Genomic DNA, 18,842 nt, shown 5'->3' with positions numbered 1-18,842 from the left:
AGTTATAAGTGCATTGTTGATATAATCAATAAGAAAGGTGGGAGATTGTAATAAATAGTGTTACCTAGACACTATTTCTTAAATCCTAGAGTTCTGAGTAATCTTCTATTCTCTTTAGAAATATATTATAGAAGTGTGCTGTCTGACCCAATAGCCACTAGCCATATCTATTTATATTTAAATTTTACTCAGACAAAGTAATTAAAAATGTGAGTCCTTGGGTATACAAGCCACATTTCAAGTGTCTAGTAGAACATATACATCATCACAGAAAGTTCAGTTGGAGAGGACTGCTCTAGAAGACAGAAAGAAAATAAAATAATGAATATTAAAAACGCTAAAAAAAGTAGCCCTAAATAATCTTCATTTACTAACTAATGAAAAAGAAAGTAATCTTGGGTAAGAAAGAGGAGGATTCTGGCGAGTATTATAAATTGAGAGGTTAGCTGGTCATTTAAATCAAAAGGACTTAATGAAATCTATAATCTTTGTTCTCATCAGTGAAATAAAGAGCACAAAGGGAGAGTACCTGCTAGTCATTAAATATTATAATCACTTGAAAAATTGAGAAATTAGATCTATTTATTAAGAATTAAGTACTCATGAGATATTTGACATTGTTTAATTTTTGAAGGAAGAAATATATTCATAAAATTTTGTTGAACTTTCTATTTTAAGAAAATTTTATTAAAATTCCAGCAGTATTCTAGAAGGAGAAATATTTTGTTCACAAATGACTTAGTGAATTGCTTGTATGTTATAGATTTTTGGGTTCATGTTTTTCAGGTCTTGCCTTTTCAATGAAAGCTTTTGTCATCAAATTTCAGAAAATATTGGCTCCAAGGTGCTCCACCTGACGCTACTCAAATTTTTCTTTAATTTAGTTGAAAGTGAAGTACAACATCTGAGTCAAAAGTAAGTTCTAATCGCAAGAATAACACTTTTCTAAATTTCGGTTGTTTTTATGCACCATTTTTTTTTTTACAATTATTATAAATATATTTCTAAAAAGTCACTTTATTTTCTATTTTAAGATAGATTTGTTTTTAAAACATATTTCCAGATATTCTCAGTGGGAGTAAAGGTTTATATGCCCTTTTAAAAAATTTCCTCAGTTCACTTCCACTGTTCATTTGGATGGATAATAGTGTTTTCATTTTTTAGGATTTTAAAAAAATTCTTTAGTAATTGAATGCTAAGTAAAAAACTACACCAATTTTAAACACTGAGCCTACAATGGTAAGTTTTGCTCCTGCTCTAAAACTTGCAGATAGATTACTGTGTATATATACATTGTCAGTGACTTTATTGAACTGGGGCCATTTTTTATATTTTGTCCTTTATTATAATTGTTATAATCTTTATATTTTATGATCTATGTTCAAAAATTGCTAGCATTTTTTTTGACAGGAGAGATGTCAAGTAATTGTCATTATCAAATTGGCTTAAAGATTACTTTTTGTTTATATTTTAATTAGGTTGTATGACTGGTCAGATTCTCAGAATCTGAAAATAACAGGAAAGGCAATGCTTCTTGAAATTTTTTGGTCAGGAAGTGAAACCTCTGGGCTTTTGACCAAACCAGTAAATATGCTTTTGGAATGGACTATATATTCTCACAAGGAAAAATTCAAGTCTAATGATGTAAGTAGGATTAATTTATAGATGAATAGTCTATGGAAACAGCACTTTGAATTATTTACCTTTTCCTCTCCTCTTTATTCTTTGGATCACTCGAAAACAATTAAAATGTACCCAAATATATCATTGTTTTCTATTTAGTTTATCTAGTTTTAAGGTAAAAGGTCCTTGGAGACTGGTTCCTTCATCGTCTCATGTTTGCATGTAGTAGCTAGTGAATTATATGATAGTTACTGCTAAGAAATCTCTAGTTACTTACCTTTCTAGATTTTTTACTTTTGTGCAATTTGATTCATGAAGAACTTAAGATTTAAAAATAAATGAGTCAATCCATACAATTTTTGAGGGGTACTACTAATAAATATTAATATTTATTAGTATTATTTTTAAACTACCTCTTTTGATGTGTTATTTTCTGAAATATTTGTTTATAAGTTGATTTTGCCTGTCATTAGAAATTTAACATATAGTGATTTTAGTGTATTATCCATCTCAAGGATAATAGTGTATATAGCAACATAACTGTGGCACATTTTGGTTGCTTAATAAATATTAGTCACCTTTTTCCTTTTCAGAATGATCTCCCTTTGGAATTATATTATCTACTTTTTTGCGTTACATCATTCATTTCGCTCTTTTCTTTTAATTTTTTTTTTTTTTTTTACTTTTTCTTGTATCTTCTTGAATCTTTTTTTCTTTTTAGTCTTCATTTCTAATACATCCACCTAATATAAATTACCTATTGAGTACAACTTGACATTCATTTCGTAGTTTGGTACTTTAACCTAGAGTGCTCTGTTTTTTTTTTCAAAGTATTTTCTATTGTTAATTTTGATTTCCCTCTTTGATCCAAGAGATATTTTTAAAAGATGTTTTAAGATTTCTAGATAGATGGGTTTTGTTTGTTTGGCTGTGCTTTTTTTTGGTTAGTTTCTAATAGTGAATTATAGTGAAAGGAATGCACCTTATGCAATGTCTGCTATCTGAAATTTACTGAAGTTCTCTTTTTGGCTCCATATGAGACTAGGAACCAGAATGTGTTTTTTCTGTTGGATTGGATCAAACTTCATAATTGTTTTAATCAATCCTTCTGAATCGACTTTGTTGATTTGCTCATCTATTTATTTTTAAGTTTCTGCTTCATGTATGCTAATGACACCTTATTATTCATAACTGATATATCGTGACTACTAGTTATGATCCTATAACTGCTAGTTAGGTAATATCTTTTTCAGGGATCGTAAGCATAGTAGTTAGGGTGGAGAGCTCTGGTAGCAAACTACCATGAAGTCTATTCTGTCTTAACAAAAATGCTTACGTAGTTTCTCGTCAAATACTTCCTCAGATCCATTTTCTCTTCTCTACGTTTTAAATTACCATTAAATTTATGTTATACCTTTTCTTCATATTCTTTGTGTTTTTCACCTTGTATCTCCCTCCCTTTCTCTCTCTCTCCCTCTTTCTCTCCCTCTACCATTTCCCCTGTCCTCCTCTTTCTCCCTCTTTCCCCCCACCATATAGATTTTTTTTTTCTGTACTTGCCACATTCTGGATAGTATTTTCATCCAGTTTTTAGTTCATTAGTTCTTTCTTCAGCTATGTCCAGTATATTGTTAAACATGACCATTGCGTTTAAATTTTTTGTGTTTTTTCCAGTTAAAAGACTTTTTAACTGTTCCAAACCACTATGACTTGTTTTTATGAGTTTCAAGGTTTTCTTTTGTCTTTAACATGGCAATGACATTTATTATCTATGCTTGATTATTCCATATCTGAAGTCTTTATGGGTCTGTTTCTGTTGTTGTTTTTGCTGTTTCCTTCTCTTGTGCTTTTTTATTTTCTCTTGCAAGCTTATTATTCACTATATGCTTTTAAATTGCATTTGAGAAGTTATTTGTAGAAACAATACGTGATAAAGACTGGAGTATCTTCCCCCAGAAAGAATTTCTGTTGAACTTCTGCCAAGTGCCTGGCTGTACCACTAGTTAAGGACTATTCTAATCCAATGTCTATGTTTGGGGGACTCTAGGTAGTTCAAATGAAGTAAAGGGCTACATATACATTTAGTTTTGCTTCTGATTCACTCTTACCATGAGGATGAAGCCCTTTACTTTTTCATCCTATGAGCAATTAGCTTTTGGCCCTGACTTTTTTTTTTTTTTTTTTTAATCTTTTCTTCCCCTGTGCTCCAGAAACCACAGTTCTGTATTCTAGATTCTTCCTTAAAATCAGTGAAAGTCCTCAGGGCAAAGTCAGGTATCTGAGTAGCTCACGTGAGTACCTCACCAAATTTTGGCCTAGCACTTCCTCATAATTTGTTCTCTTTTTTTTCTGAAATGTTTTGCTTATTTTATTTAACATTTTTAGTTTTAGTTTTCTTCTCTAAGTGGGTTCAATTGAGGCCGGGTGCAGTGGTTCCTGCCTGTAATCCCAGCACTTTGATATGCTGAAGTGGAAGGATTGCTTGCGGCCAGGAGCTCAAGACCAGTCTGAGCAACATAGTGAGACCCCCATCTCTACCAAAAAAACAAAACCAAACCAAAAATAAAACAGATGTAGTGGTGTGCACATGTATTAGTTTTAACTACTTGAGAGGCTGCCCTGGGAGGATTGCTTGAGCCCAGAAGTTGGAGGCTGCAGTGAGCTATGATTGCGCCACAGCATTCCAGCCTGGGTGACAGAGTGAGACCTTGTCTCTTAAAAAAAAAAAAAAAAAAAAATTCGTCTGAATTACCTAGGCCTTCATTAGAAATAGAAGTTCTTGCTGGTTTTTTTAAAAATACTGTTTGTTTAGTTGTCTGAGGCAGGAAAATAAAAGTTAGTTCTTTTTGAGGTACTATTTTTTTTTTCTAAATCAGCATTAAAACGGGAAGATTGCTCTGAGTATAGCTAGATTTCTTTGTGATCAAGTAATCCTATTATTTAACAATAACCAGGTGAGTAGACACTGTTTTGTGCATGTATCTGATTTAAAAGGAAGTATAATTTTGCAAATTATAGAAATTGAAAATACTTAAATAGGACTACTATTTAGACCTCATTGCCAATTGAGTATAGCACTTTAAAGCTGATAGCATCTTTATAAATTACCATCTGTCTTTTTATTTACTTTTTATACAATGCAATCATTAAGGATAGAAAATATTTCTTCATTATAGAACATTTCTTTTTTTCATTCATTTGATTACATAAATGAAATTGCTCATTTATAACTTAAAACAATAAAATGATGTTGTCACAATTTTACTAAGTCTTCAAGGGACTATCACAGATAAGAAATTACTTAAGAAGCTCTGATGTAAATAGTAACAGATTTATACATATTTAACTTGAAGATTTTTGTTCAAACTTATAAATAAAAGCAACATATTTGTGAAGCAGTCTGCAATAAATTGTAGCATTGTGATATGAGAACTGGTTTTAAATTTTGCAAATTAATATTTTATTTAACATTTGAATTGCTTAAATTGATATAAAACTGCTTTTTAAAAATTGTATTACCTTTCTGCTAGAATTCATTCTTGTACTTAATTAAATCTTTTTGGCAGTTTCCAGTTTCAAGAATTCCATGCATGTTCACAGACATCATTTTCTGTACTGTAAAGCATTTGTTTCTTGATTTGCTGAGTTGAAGTATTCAATTTAAGTCATTAGCTAAACAGAAGTCCTCAGTTTATGCTAATATTGTTTTGTCATAATGTCAATCAGCAAGTATTGCAGAGTGACACAATGGCAGTGAATTTCATTGTCATTAATCTGAGAAAATGTTGGGCTTTCCTTGGCAAAGAGCAGAGGTGGGCTGTGTCAAGGTTATGGAGGAGGTATAATTTTTACTAGTCCCACTTTTCTTTGAGATGTTCTTAAGTGCTATTGATAATTCTACAATATAGGTAGAAATGTAAGCTAGTTTATATTAATAGATAAGAAAGTTGATAAAGAGTTTAAATAACTTATTTAAGGTGTCACAGCTTGTTAGGGCAAAGCCTTGACTAGAGGCCAAGTCTCCACTGCACCACACTTTCTCATGTTTCAAATGCCAGTGTTTAAAACAGGAAGAGGCACAGTGTGTGCTTTATGTTTGCATCTTTCCAACAGAGTAGTTTGTCACATATTACAGTGGGATATCATGGAAATCCCTAACCTGGGAGTCAGAAGGCCAAGATGCTAGTTTGTTCTACTTTACAGATTAGTCAAGTTTTGGAAGATTGCCAATTTTATAAACTAGAAGTTATCTCTACTGGCAGATGATATAGAACCACATTGACAGAATGTTTGGTAATAGAGTTAAACATATTAGAAAGGAATTCTAAGGTAAATATATATCATATATGCAAATCTTGTCAACCTTTTATTTCTTTGTTAATTCTTAGGGTATTCATGTTCTCTTCTGTCAGCTTTAACAAATATTTCAGTATTCCAAGAAAGCTGTTTTCCTTTGATGATTTATTTACTATTTTCTTACTAATCTATTTCTAAAGCTTATATATCCACTAATACTGGAAGGAATAGCATCGTTGATGTATTGTTAAAGTGGCAATGAGTATAGTCCATAGCACACTGTCTTGGCCCTATTATTGTTATGAGTGTGATAGTTAAGATTATGGTATAAAAGGATCTAAGAACCTGAGCTGAAAGTGTCTTTTCATATAAAAACTTACTATTATGGCTATGTAGTAGTGTGCATGTTTAGCTAATGACATGAAAACAAGAACAACTTTGGCAGGATCTTTTTTATCATAGTAAAAAAGCTATAGTTATTCCTCGAAATCACTGCAAGACCTCTTCTGTTTAATAACATTAATATCAAGGTAAATTTAATATTAAGCAATATATTAATATTCTATTGTGATTTTAACTGTATGTACCACATATTTATATAAGGAAGGAGGGAAAGTCCCAACTGGTTGATTTTTTTTTTTTTTTTTTTTTTTTTTTTAATGTTGTTTTTGGTTGTTGGAAAGCTGGATTGTGTTTTTATATAAGGCTTCACTTTGTGGGCTAACATCCTTCTTTCCTGCCCAGAGTCTTAAAGCCTGGGTGGTCTAAAGTGATCTTGATTTACTATATACCCTTGAGATGGAGAATACTTTCAGAAATCAAAATTTACCAACCTCTTGCTTCTTTCCTGAGTACTGTCACTGCTGATATTCAGATACATATTACGTTGGAAGGCACATTTTGTGGATGCATATGTGCATATGGACATAATCAATTTACTAGTTTAAATATATATTTTCACTGTTCTGTTTTATATTCTTTTGATAGCAGTGAGAAGTAAGGATTAACTAACTTGCTCAGAGTGATCAAGCAAGATACTGGCTTTACAAAGAATGGAGTTGATTTCCTGCAGTGTTTTCTGGAGACTAGCACTAGACCCTAGTCCTGCCGATCACACCAGGGGAGGTGTTGGTGCTACTGATGTGGTCAGACCTGCTGCTAGTTTCCCATGCCATATAGCTGCAACTGCAAGGCTTAAACTCAGCTCTCCTATCAAGGCAGGAGACTGGGTGGGATTGACAGCCACCTGTGAAGACTCACCTGCTAGGATCTGGCTGGCTGTCTTGGTCCCTGATCATGTCCGAAGAAGTACACCACTTTCTTAATCATGCAGCTTTTAAAAATCTCCTCAGCCCCACACTTGAGGGTCTCTCTCCTAGATTCTAATGTCTAGCCCTACACGAATGCAGTATGCTGCCCTTGATGTGATAGGACAACAGAGGACCTGCACACATGCTACTGGTCCTGACTGTGTTTTCCTTCCATAAACACTGTTCTGGCAAGCTGGTTTTATGTGCTGCTGGACCATTTGCTTATGTTTGCACAATAAACCAGAAATTAAACTTTGGTTTTGAAATCATTTATCTGCTAGCTAGAGCTATTAGATATGGAATGATATCCCAATGAAATATTGAATATACATATAAGAAATTTCTTACCTGAGGGCAGGAGAAACAAATCCAGTAGTCACTGAGGGTTCAGAGTGCTAGGGATTTCTTTCTCACTAATCCCATATTAGGCATAATATGTGCTAGTTTGGTCTGTAATATATAACTCTAATACACTGAAATACACATAATTTATTCCATAATATATAACATAATAACATACTGTTTATGAGTGTGTTAGTTTACATTATAGTATAAAAGGATCCAAGAACCTGATTTGGAAGTGCCTTTTATATAAAATTTACTATTCTAATCCCTAAAATTCCATGTAAACTATGAAGACAAAGTGTGAAAATAATATTTTAAAAACACCTTTGATTTAAATATAAACATTTTTTCAAAACATTAAAACCAGCTGAAATTCCTGTTACTTGTCGTCTAGGCTTGTTGGATATGTGAAAAAATCACAAAACAGTTGGGTAAAAGGCATGTGAAAAGGTTTTAATAAATATTGTGATAATAGATTAGGTTATTAGTAATATTAGATCTATCAGTTATAGATCAGGTTCTTAGATCCTTTTATACTGTAATCTTTTACACATGAACAGAATGTTATATATTATGTTATTTAAGCATAATATATGCCTAATATGGGATTAATGAGAAAGAAATTAGATGGCAGAACATAGTTATAATCTATTACTGTAGCATTTATTAAAATGTTTTCATATGCCTTTTACCCAACTATTAATTTAGTGATTTTTTTTTCCTACATATCCAACATGCCTAGACAACAAATAACAAGAACATAAGAATTTCAGCTGGTTTTAATGCTTTGAAAAAGTGTTTATATTTCAATCAAAGGTGTTTTTAAAATTTCATTTTCACACTTCTTCATCTTCATAGTTTCTACTGAATTTTAGAGATTAGAAAAATACTTTCAAACATTAGGGTAGGGTAAAGCACACTTAGAAGGTTTGTATGCCTTGTTACATTTCTTATAAGAATTTAATGATGTTTATTATAAAAGTAATCATATAAAATGATATACTTTTTTTTTTTTTTTTTGAGACGGAGTCTCACTCTGTCACCCAGGCTGGAGTGCAGTGGCACAATCTCCTCTTACTGCAAGCTCCGCCTCCCGGGTTCACGCCATTCTTCTGCCTCAGCCTCCCGAGTAGCTGGGACTACAGGCGCCCGCCACCATGCCCGGCTAACTTTTTGTATTTTTAGTAGAGACGGGGTTTCACCGTGTTAGCCAGGATGGTCTCAATCTCCTGACCTCGTGATCCACCCACCTCGGCCTCCCAAAGTGCTGGGATTACAGGCGTGAGCCACCGCGCCCGGCCAATGATATACTTTTAAAACTGATCTCTACATCTCTAAGTTGGGTAATTAGTATTTGATATATAATTAAATAATAAAAATTTGAATCAGTATATTATAACAAATGAATAATCTTGTTTACTAGAACTTTCATTCATTGGGTTTCTCAAGTCTTTCTGGAAAATGTCATATAGAGAAATGTAAAGAATAATTCTGTATATAAACAGTGGGGGTAGATAAATCTATCTTCTTTTATAGTCGTATCTCTCCTATTTATAAAAATCTACAAAAACCAGGTATTTTCTCATTATTTTAATGGAATTATTTCCTAACAAACTTGATAGTATTGGATAAAATTAAAGTTTATTCTAAACTGTTAAGTTGTAGGTCCTTGGAAAATTTGCTTTGTTAACTCTTTTGTCATGTGGAGAGAGAGAGAGATGGAGGGGAGAGAATTAGTTAGCTAGGGTTCTTAAGAATACCTTTTATCATTACATACCCTGTATTTTTAAATAGCTATGTTTTGCCCCTCAAAAAGTATTCAAAATAAATACTAACAAATTCAATATTGTAATATATTTTAGTAATTTTTTTGTATCTTAATGTTAGGTCTTCAAACATGAACTAGCTTACTTATTGGCTGGAATTCTTGGAGCAGCAATAGATTATTGGATTTTCCTTGGTCTTAAGATGGGTAGAAATGTGATGCGACACATGTCTGATGACTTAGGAAGTTATGTTTCTCTTTCGTGTGATGGTAAGTTTGTCTATGTTCTGTTTTTTTCAGACCCATTCTGGAAATTAGTTTTGAATTTCTTTTAAGCAGTCTGTAAGCTTTAACATATGTTCATTTGAAACTTTCCTTAAAATAGTTATGGATGCACGCACACATAGATACACACACACAGACAATATAAAGAGGAAGATTTAAAGTACCCATATTGTTCCTACACAGATAACTGCTGTTAACTTTTTAATGTCTTTCTGGTATTTCTAAGCATTTTTGTATAGTTGAGTTCATACTATATATGTAATTTTGCATTCTTATTTTCCTCTAAACATTACAGGAGACTTCCCCCCACATACATTTATTATTCAAATATAATTATTTTACCTGGTGCAGTGGCTCACACCTGTAATCCCAACCTACTTTGGCAAGCCGAGGTGGGAGGATCTCTTGAGCCCAGGAGTTTGAGACCAGCATGTGCAACATAGCAAGACTCTGTCTTTAAAAAAAAATTTTAAAATTTGCTGGACGTGGTCTATGCTAGTAGTCCCAGCTACTCTGGAGGCCGAAGTGGGAGGATCCCTTGAGCCCAGGAGTCCAGGGCTGCAGGGAGCCATGATTGTGCCACTGCACTCCAGCCCGGGTGACAGAGCAAGACCCTGTCTCTTTAAAAAAAACAAACAAAAAAAAACTTGCTACTATTTTTTTCCCCATTGAGTCTGGTGCTCTAACAAGAAATGAACATGAATGAAGCAAACAGAAGTAATTTATATGGATAATTTTTTTCACTCTTCTTTTCTCCCCATTACCTACTTTAAAGTCTCCCCTAAAATAAAGGGAGGAAGGAGTGTTATTTAAGAAACATGATGGCAGAACTCATTTCACAAGGTGAAAAGTTCTACCCAATTCTTTGGGCCTCTTGACTGAAGGAGGCTTCCGTAAAGACCTTATGTAGATTCCCAAACTCCGTAGCCAGTTTAGGGAGAGTCTTTGCCCATCCTTCCCTTTTTTCTTTATTTCTTTATTTCTGTAATCCTTAATTCCTAAAATGAATACATTTTAAACCAAGTAAGTTTTTTTGTGGTTCTTAGCTATAAAAGATGATTTTTATATACTTTTATATAGTTGATATTTTAAACTGCCAAATAAGTACTCTGCTACACATGTGTTTCAGTGTATCTTGATTTTATATAAAGAAAAAATTCTTCAGTATGCCATCAATCACTAAAAAACTTTGAAGAGAGACTTCAGAATAGGAATCTAGGTTATAACTGGGTTCAGGATTTATTCGATGATGCCCTCTGCAGAGAGAGTTCTCTTTTTATACTACCAAAGTTAGAAGATTTTTATCTAAAGCATTTTATCTCTTTTATTTTTTTCTTTTTCATTGAGCTGAGGGGGTGATTACAGTTCCTTTTGTGGACTAGCTGTCCTTTGTTGCATGACTTTAACATTTCTTAGCTAACATTCAATCTTCCTGCAGAACCCTTTCTTATATTTCTTTCCCACCATTCCTACTAGGTAGTTTAGTGGTTTTTATCCTTTTCAGAAAACAGAATTCTGGCATTATTTGCTAGAATGGGAACTAAGCATTTGACTAACAGAATTTCCTGTTTTCATTCCTTAATGAAATTTGAGTTTGGAGACCTAGTAGAGGATTAGCAGTGGCTTTAGAGATTATCAGGATAGTTAGATGTCTTGTTTCCAATACATAGTAATTGCCCTTAAGGAATTATAATTTATTTTATAGTTTAGCCAAATGCATGAAATAATGAGCCTTGTATTAAAAGGATTCTACTACCTGTTATACATTTGCTTCAGTGCTTTCTTCACTAATATTCTGAATTTCCCTTCGCTTTAAAGCAGGACATTGTTATCCAGTGTTATTTTCAGTTTTCACATGACAAGTGTAAAACCTAGAACTTTGATTCTGTGAGTAACATGAACTTAAACTGAACCTTAGTGTTACTATTATGATCCTGTCACAGATTATTTTGCTCCCAAAGATCTATTAATATATTTGATCACTAACATTCAAAACTTTCGATGAGACTTAAATTGTCACTATTGAAAAGTACTTTTAAGCCTTTTTCTTTACCTTTCTCAAAATGTACACATGTGCATGTGCACACACACGCAGTTGGTTGCTTAGGCTTCAAATTCGGTTATAGCTAGGCAGTTTAAAAGTTTTAAACATTATTTCTTTTGTCTTTTTTTTGAGACAGAGTCTTACTCTGTTCCCCAGGCTGGAGTGCAGTGGCATGATCTCGGCTCACTGCAATCTCTGCCTCCCCGGTTCAAGCGATTCTTGTGCCTCAGCCTCCCAAGTAGCTGGGGTTATAGGTATATGCCACCAAGCCTGGCTAACTTTTTGTATTTTTAGTAGAGATGGGGGTTTCACCATGTTTGCAAGGCTGGTCTCAAACTCCAGACCTCAGGTGATCTGCCCACCTCGGCTTCCCAGGTGCTGGGATTACAGGTGTGAACCACTGCGCCCAGCCAAAAGTTTTAAACATGTATTTCTAAAAATGGTTCAAATTAATATTTTTCTATTTTCTTTTTTTTATTTTTTATTTATTACTATTATACTTTAAGTTTTAGGGTACATGTGCACAATGTGCAGGTTAGTTACATATGTATACATGTGCCATGCTGGTGCACTGCACCCATTAACTCGTCATCTAGCATTAGGTATATCTCCCAATGCTAACCCTCCCCCCTCCCCCCAACCCACAACAGTCCCCAGAGTGTGATGTTCCCCTTCCTGTGTCCATGTGTTCTCATTGTTCAGTTCCCACCTATGAGTGAGAATATGCGGTGTCTGGTTTTTTGTTCTTGTGATAGTTTACTGAGAATGATGATTTCCAATTTCATCCATGTCTAGTTTTTTCTTTTCTGTTAGTGCAGGTTGATGTTTAACCTTTGTCAAGAGACAGAAATCCAGTGAACATTTTATCATAAACCAGTAGCCTCCAGCCTGGGGGACAGAGTGAGACTCTTCTCAACAACAAAAAATAATGTTTAGAACTTTTAAATTGCCTAGCTGTAACCAAATTTGAAGGCTAAGCAACCAACTGTGCGTGTGTGTGCATGTGTGTGTGTGTGCATGCACGCGTGTGCACACGTATACATTTGGAGAAAGGTAAAGAAAAAGGCTTAAAAACACTTTTCAATAGTGACAATTTAAATCTCATCTAAAGTTTTGAATGTTAGTGATCAAATATATTAATAGATCTTTGGGAGCAAAATAATCCATCAACAGGATTATAACAGTAACACTAAGGTTGAGTTTAAGCTCATGTTAGTCACACACAGAATCAAAATTCTGGGGTGTTGTAATAATGTCCATTTTGTTCATATTTTGATGAAGAATTTTGAAATTCATTGTCTGCCACCTCTTTTTTTTCCCTCATTTCTTTTCTCTGCGGATATTCCTTTTAAAAAAAAATCATTTATTTGCATTATTCTTCTACTCAGTTACTATCTTTTGCTTTTCCCAAGTCATTAGTAAAGATGTTATAATTTCACTGTTATATAACTTCCAGTTGAAGATATCGGTCCATCTTTCTCAATTATGGTAAACTGGATGTTCTAATATTTCCTAGTTCAGAAGTACAAAATTCATACTGTGACACAACTGAGATTCACATCTATCAAATTCATTTCAGTTTAGTATAATTTTTAGTTTATAATTGTTTTGTCAAGAATTAAGGCAACAGATATTTTAGAAGATAAATAAAATTTTTTCCATCAGATCTCGTGTTCATCAGTTCCATATAGATGCCACTCTATGTTGTTTCTAAACACTTTGGACAGAAATTTTCTTTTCTGTATTTTAAGCTCAAATTATCTGAAATTTCTTTTTTATGCCTAATTGAAATTCCTCATGTAGTGGCTTAAACTACAGATTAACAAAATTTGTTCAATGTTAAGTACCAGACAGTAAATATTACTGGCTTTTTAGGCCCTACAGTCTCTCCCTGCCACTCAACTTTGCAGTTGTAGTAAGAAAGCAGCCATACACAATACATAAACAGACAGCATGGCTGTGTTCCAGTAAAACTTTATTCGTAAAAACAGGCAGCACACCATAGTTTGCCAATCCTGACTTAAACATATTTCTTCTCCAGTTGTTTCAGTGGGAAAGAAGATGTCATCAAAATTTACTATAGTTTTTTTTTTCATATCTTTGGAGAACTTTAATAAATTTCCTTTGCCTTTCTCAGATTACATCATTATTGCCTGATAAATACTTTTTCCAAACCTTTATTCACTTTTGCTTTGTTATCCCTTAATTTCTTTCCATGCTTCAGACCTTTTTCCTAAATATAAATGTTTATGTATCATTACTAACTCTAAGCCAAAATGTTTCTGTTCTCTTCGTTTATTCAGCAAAATTTTATTGGCATTCTACCAGGCATTGAGCTAAACAGTTTTCTATACAGTGGAAGAAGGAAACAAAACATGGTCCTTGTGGTTTTTTATTTTATTTTTATTTTTGGAACTTTAAGAGAGATAAACGGTAATTAACTTAATATAAATATGTCATTTAAAATAAGTGCTCTGAACAGGAAAAACTAGGTGTTGAGATTGGTGAACTTTCTTTTATACTGTATGACCATGGAATGCAGAACATGAAGAGTAAGTAGAAGTTTGGTCAGAAGGTAACATTTACCAAAACTCTGAATAGGAAAGAAGGACTGTTTGAGACCTTCTGGGGCCTGGCTGATGGGAAGAGAGGCCAGAATAAGGCCAAAGAAGGGTTAAGGGAGTTTGTGTAGGAATTTGTAAGCCTTGTTAAGGAGTTAGAAGCTATTGAAACAAGAGAGTAGCATGATCTCATTAACTTGATTTAAAAAGATTGTCCCAGCTTGGCTTTCTGTTATTAGTTATTGGTATTTGCTAACTGTTCATTCATTCATCTGTTAAATACTAAATGTTTACTCTGTACAGATTAATGACCTATATACTGTAAGGACTATAAGTATGACCCTTTCCTTAAAGTTCTTACAGTCCACGGGCTAATTTTCTTGTGTTCTCTTGTTCATCTATTATTTTTTATTCCCCTTGACTTTGTGACCTGGTAATATGTCGACCTGTCATATTAATACTTTGTATTCCTTATTTCTGTAAGCCTACCAGATGTGATCCTTATTAGATAAATAACTCCATTTGTAAATTTCAATGTGAGATCAACTCTTTTGAACTCTACAAGTTATTTCTGCTTTGCTTTTGCCTCTGTCTAGAGTTCTTATGTTAAGAGATCAATTGGTTGCAGTACACTCTGTGATGATAGATAGGCTTTTTAATGTATATAATTAGAGATTAAATGTTAAAATTATCTTTTGATTCTTGTCCTTCAGTTTACTGCTTGTACATTTTTAGATAATATTAACAGAGCCTCAGTAATAGCAAGAGAACGGGTTGTAAGTAATTCTTTTCTCCTTTCCAACTCATAAAAATTGTATCTCGGCCAGGTGCGGTGGGTCACCCCTGTAATCCCAGCACTTTGGGAGGCCAAGGCGGGCAGATCACAAGGTCAGGAGATTGAGACCATCCTGGCTAACACGGTGAAACCCTGTCTCTACTAAAAATACAAAAAATTAGCTGGGCGTGGTGGCGAGCACCTCTAGTCCCAGCTACTCGGGAGGCTGAGCCAGGAGAATGAGGCTGAGCCGGGAGGCAGAGGTTGCAGTGAGCCGAGATCACGCCACTGCACTCCAGCCTGGGCAATAGAGCAAGACTCTGTCTCAAAAAAAAAAAAAAAAAAAAAGTATCTCTGTAGAGGCCATATTGGAAGGGATTATCTAAATTCAGTGATAATATATCTGTTTGGGGTTAGTTGTATCTGGTTAACATCTGACCTGAAGCCATTTGCCCAAAGGTTTAAACACTCCTTATGACAAGCTGCCACAAGGCAAGGGCATCAGATCTCTTTAGTCAAGGCAAGTTTCTCAGCCTGTATACTGATTATGTTTTGGGCTGGATAATTATTTGTTGTTGGGACTGTCCTGTGTATTGCAGCGTCCTGGGCCTTTGCCCACTAGATGCCAATAGCATCCCTTTCCCCAATGTGGCAACCAGAAATTACCAAATGTTACCTGAGAGCAAATCCTCTTTTACTTCTCCCATCCACTATTGAAAATCAGAGTCAAGGGTCAAGGACTACAAGACACTAGAGCCCCAGCCTTTTATGAAGGCATCTGAGCAGGACATTGACTGGGTGTCTGCATTCTCTTCACCCTGAAAGAATTCCACCCCTGAATAGAGAGGCCAGCTTTTATGCCTTATACTGCTATTAAGTTTATCATTGTCTGATTTTAAAACTATATTTTAACTTAATGCTTATAATTTTAGTTCTTCTCTTCTGCTGTTTATTATGTTTACTTTGCTAACTGTATTGACTTATTCTTTATTCTTCCAGTATTTATAGTTAATCTCCCTTATTGTATAATATCACAACTTTTTTACATTGTTTGTGATTTTAGCTTTTTTGATATCCTCTTAGTTGGTCTTATTTATTCTTTCATCATTTTGTTGCATTTTCATTATGTTACATAGAGAATATTAATAGTTTATAATATTAAATAGATCACATGGGAAATAGTCACTCCTTTATCACTTTCAATTCATGGGTATATTTATGCATTTTCTTCTTATTGAAGTTCTTGAGGTTTTGTAGAAGATATTTGAGGCTCTTGTTTTTTGTTTCATCATTTAAAATTATCCACCATCTGGCACGCACCTGTAGTCCCAGCTACTTGGGAGGCTGAGGCAGGACAATCGCTTGAACCTGGGAGGCGGAGGTTGCAGTGAGCCGAGATCGCACCACTGCACTCCAGCCTGGCAACAGAGCGAGACTCCGTCTCAAAAAAAAAAAAAAAAATTATCCACCATCCCCCATAGTAGAGTGGGTGCAAACTTCTGAGGAAGTCGTTATACATGCTCGTTTCATGTTTTTCTTCTTTATACATGCTCCTGTTTCATGTTTTTCTTTATACATGCTCGTTTCATGTTTTTCTTCTTTACCTTGTGCCTTTCTTGTTTTTCTTCTTTACGTTGTGCTTTTCTTCTTGTTTCATGTTTTTCTTCTTTACCTTGTGCCTTTCCTCCTTTTCTGCAGTGATAAGATTCATGGGTGTTGTCATAGGAAGCAGTCTACTTTCTTCCTGTCAACTCAGTACTGATCATTGCAAATTAAATACTTGTATGTTCATTTAAAAACTAATTACTGGTTTTCCAAAGAAGCATCCCTATTGTGGGAAGAGATCTTTAATGGTAGTTGGAAAGTATAGTGATAAAGAAAATCCCCTCTATATATTCATATATTACCTAATCTGTATATATGTAATTTCAAGACTTGTATCTGAAATAATCAAACCTAATGATTGTTTTTTTCAAGTGTGAGAACATGTGCCATTAAATATTTTCTCTTAAAAGTCAAGGAATAGTGATATGACCTATTTTTTGTGGATTAAAATCATGTGGATGAATCTTGTAGGTGTAAGAGCTCTCATTTGACAGAATAAACTTCACTAAGGAAATAGCCTATGGAAAAAATTGTATAGGATACAGCAGTAACTATATTGACTTACCTTATGTTCTCCAGACTTTTCTTCACAGGAATTAGAGATTTTCATTTGCTCCTTTTCCTCCTCCTGGCTTCAAATGTTTGTTGCAGAGGCAGTCTTTAAAAAGTTGTGTCTACAGAGCTCTGGCAGTGTTTCTTCTGAGCCACTCTCTCTTCAGAAAATGGTAAGTACCTCTCTATTCTGGTTCTTTACATTTTCAAGAAGTGAGTTCACAAACTCAATTTTATTTATTTATTTATTTATTTTGAGATGGAGGCTTGCTCTGTCGCCCAGGCTGGAGTGCAGTGGCGCAGTCGCGGCTCACTGTAAGCTCCGCCTCCTGGGTGCATGGCATTCTCCTGCCTCAGCCTCCCGAGTAGCTGGGCTACAGGCGCCCACCACCATACCCAGCTAATTTTTTTGTATTTTTAGTAGAGACGGGGTCTTGATCTCCTGACCTCGTGATCTGCCTGCCTCGGCCTCCCAAAGTGCTGGGATTACAGGCGTGAGCCACCACGCCTGGCCCACAAACTCAATTTTAAAAAATTCTTAGTTATTTCAAGTAAGTAGGCAGAATATATTAATTCATAAGTATTTCGATTCTGTATAAAAGCTAGTATATTTCTGTCTCTAAATAGAGTAATGAAAGCCAGCGGCCGTGCTGAGTGCCTGCAGGTGAGTGCCTGCAGGTGAGTGCCTGTAGTTCCAGCTACTCAGGAGACTGAGGCGGGAGGATTGCTTAATCCCCAGAATTTGAAGCTGTAGTGCATTATGGTTGCACTTGTGCATAGCCACTGCATTCCATCCTGGACAACATAGTGAGACCCCTTCTCCAGGGGCAGTGGGGGGAAGGTAATCACCAAATAGAAATTTTAAGGCCGAGCATGATGGCCCTTGCCTATAATTCTAACACTTTTGGAAGCTGAGGCAGGAGGATCCCTTGAGCCCAGGAGTTCGAGACCAGCCTGGGCAACATAGCAAGACTCTGTCTCTAAAAAAAAGTTAAATTAGCTGGGCATGGTGGCACATGCCTGTGGTCCCAGCTACTCGGGAGGCTGAGGTGGGAGGATCCTTAATCCCAGGAGGTCAAGGCAGCAGTGACCTGTGATAACCACTGTACTCTAGCCTAGGTGGCACACTAAGACCCTGTCTCAACAACAACAACAAAGAAAGAAAAGAAAGGAAAGGAAAAAGAAATTTTAATTACTTTTGAGCATAGCCAAGGGTTGATCATAGAAAAGTAAAAAATCCTTGTTTCCTAATAAAATTCCTACATAGGTTATTATTTTGGAAAGAACTAGATCCAACAAAATTCTAAATGGTATTTAAAAAGCAAAATATTATGCATATAAGCTACATTTGATTTAAAGTTTTCCAGTTTTATTTTGGCTATCTTTAGATATTAATATTTAATAATAATTATTAATTATTATTAATATTATTAATTATTATTAATATTAATAATTAGGTAATATTTTAGATATTAATATCTATCTTTAGATATTAATATCTTTAGATATTAGTCAAATTCTGTTTTGCAACAATCCTTTAAGGATGTTTTTATTCCTTATTTTGTTTTCTGTTGAAGAAAGACTTGTTTTCTGTTCAAGGCATTATCAGAATGGGAATTACAAAATACCAGTTGTATGTAAATCATACATATAAAATATGCAAATGAATCATACCTGTTGG

At 34.4% G+C, this 18,842-nt stretch overlaps 1 protein-coding gene across 6 annotated transcripts in view; it reads left to right on the top strand.

Moving 5' to 3' along the window:
- The window catches only part of SLF1 (SMC5-SMC6 complex localization factor 1), a 97,505-nt gene that overhangs the window by 52,008 nt on the left and 26,655 nt on the right, over nucleotides 1–18,842 (top strand). For 5 of the 6 annotated variants that reach the window (XR_004671431.3, XR_010112182.1, XM_034959765.3 and 2 more), the window contains 4 exons: nucleotides 787–915; nucleotides 1,479–1,644; nucleotides 9,462–9,609; nucleotides 17,189–17,334. Coding sequence is in view for 4 of the 6 variants with exons in the window: in XM_034959765.3 (XP_034815656.1) it covers nucleotides 787–915; nucleotides 1,479–1,644; nucleotides 9,462–9,609; nucleotides 17,189–17,334 (589 nt within the window). In the remaining 2 variants the exon portion in view is untranslated. The remainder of the gene's footprint in view (nucleotides 1–786; nucleotides 916–1,478; nucleotides 1,645–9,461; nucleotides 9,610–17,188; nucleotides 17,335–18,842) is intronic. The other variant, XM_008976353.4, reaches the window with a different exon arrangement.

The sequence above is a fragment of the Pan paniscus genome, chromosome 4 (genome assembly GCF_029289425.2).
Source record: "Pan paniscus chromosome 4, NHGRI_mPanPan1-v2.0_pri, whole genome shotgun sequence".
Classification (NCBI taxonomy): Eukaryota; Metazoa; Chordata; class Mammalia; order Primates; family Hominidae; genus Pan; species Pan paniscus.
This window is presented reverse-complemented; position numbering and strand designations above follow the sequence as displayed.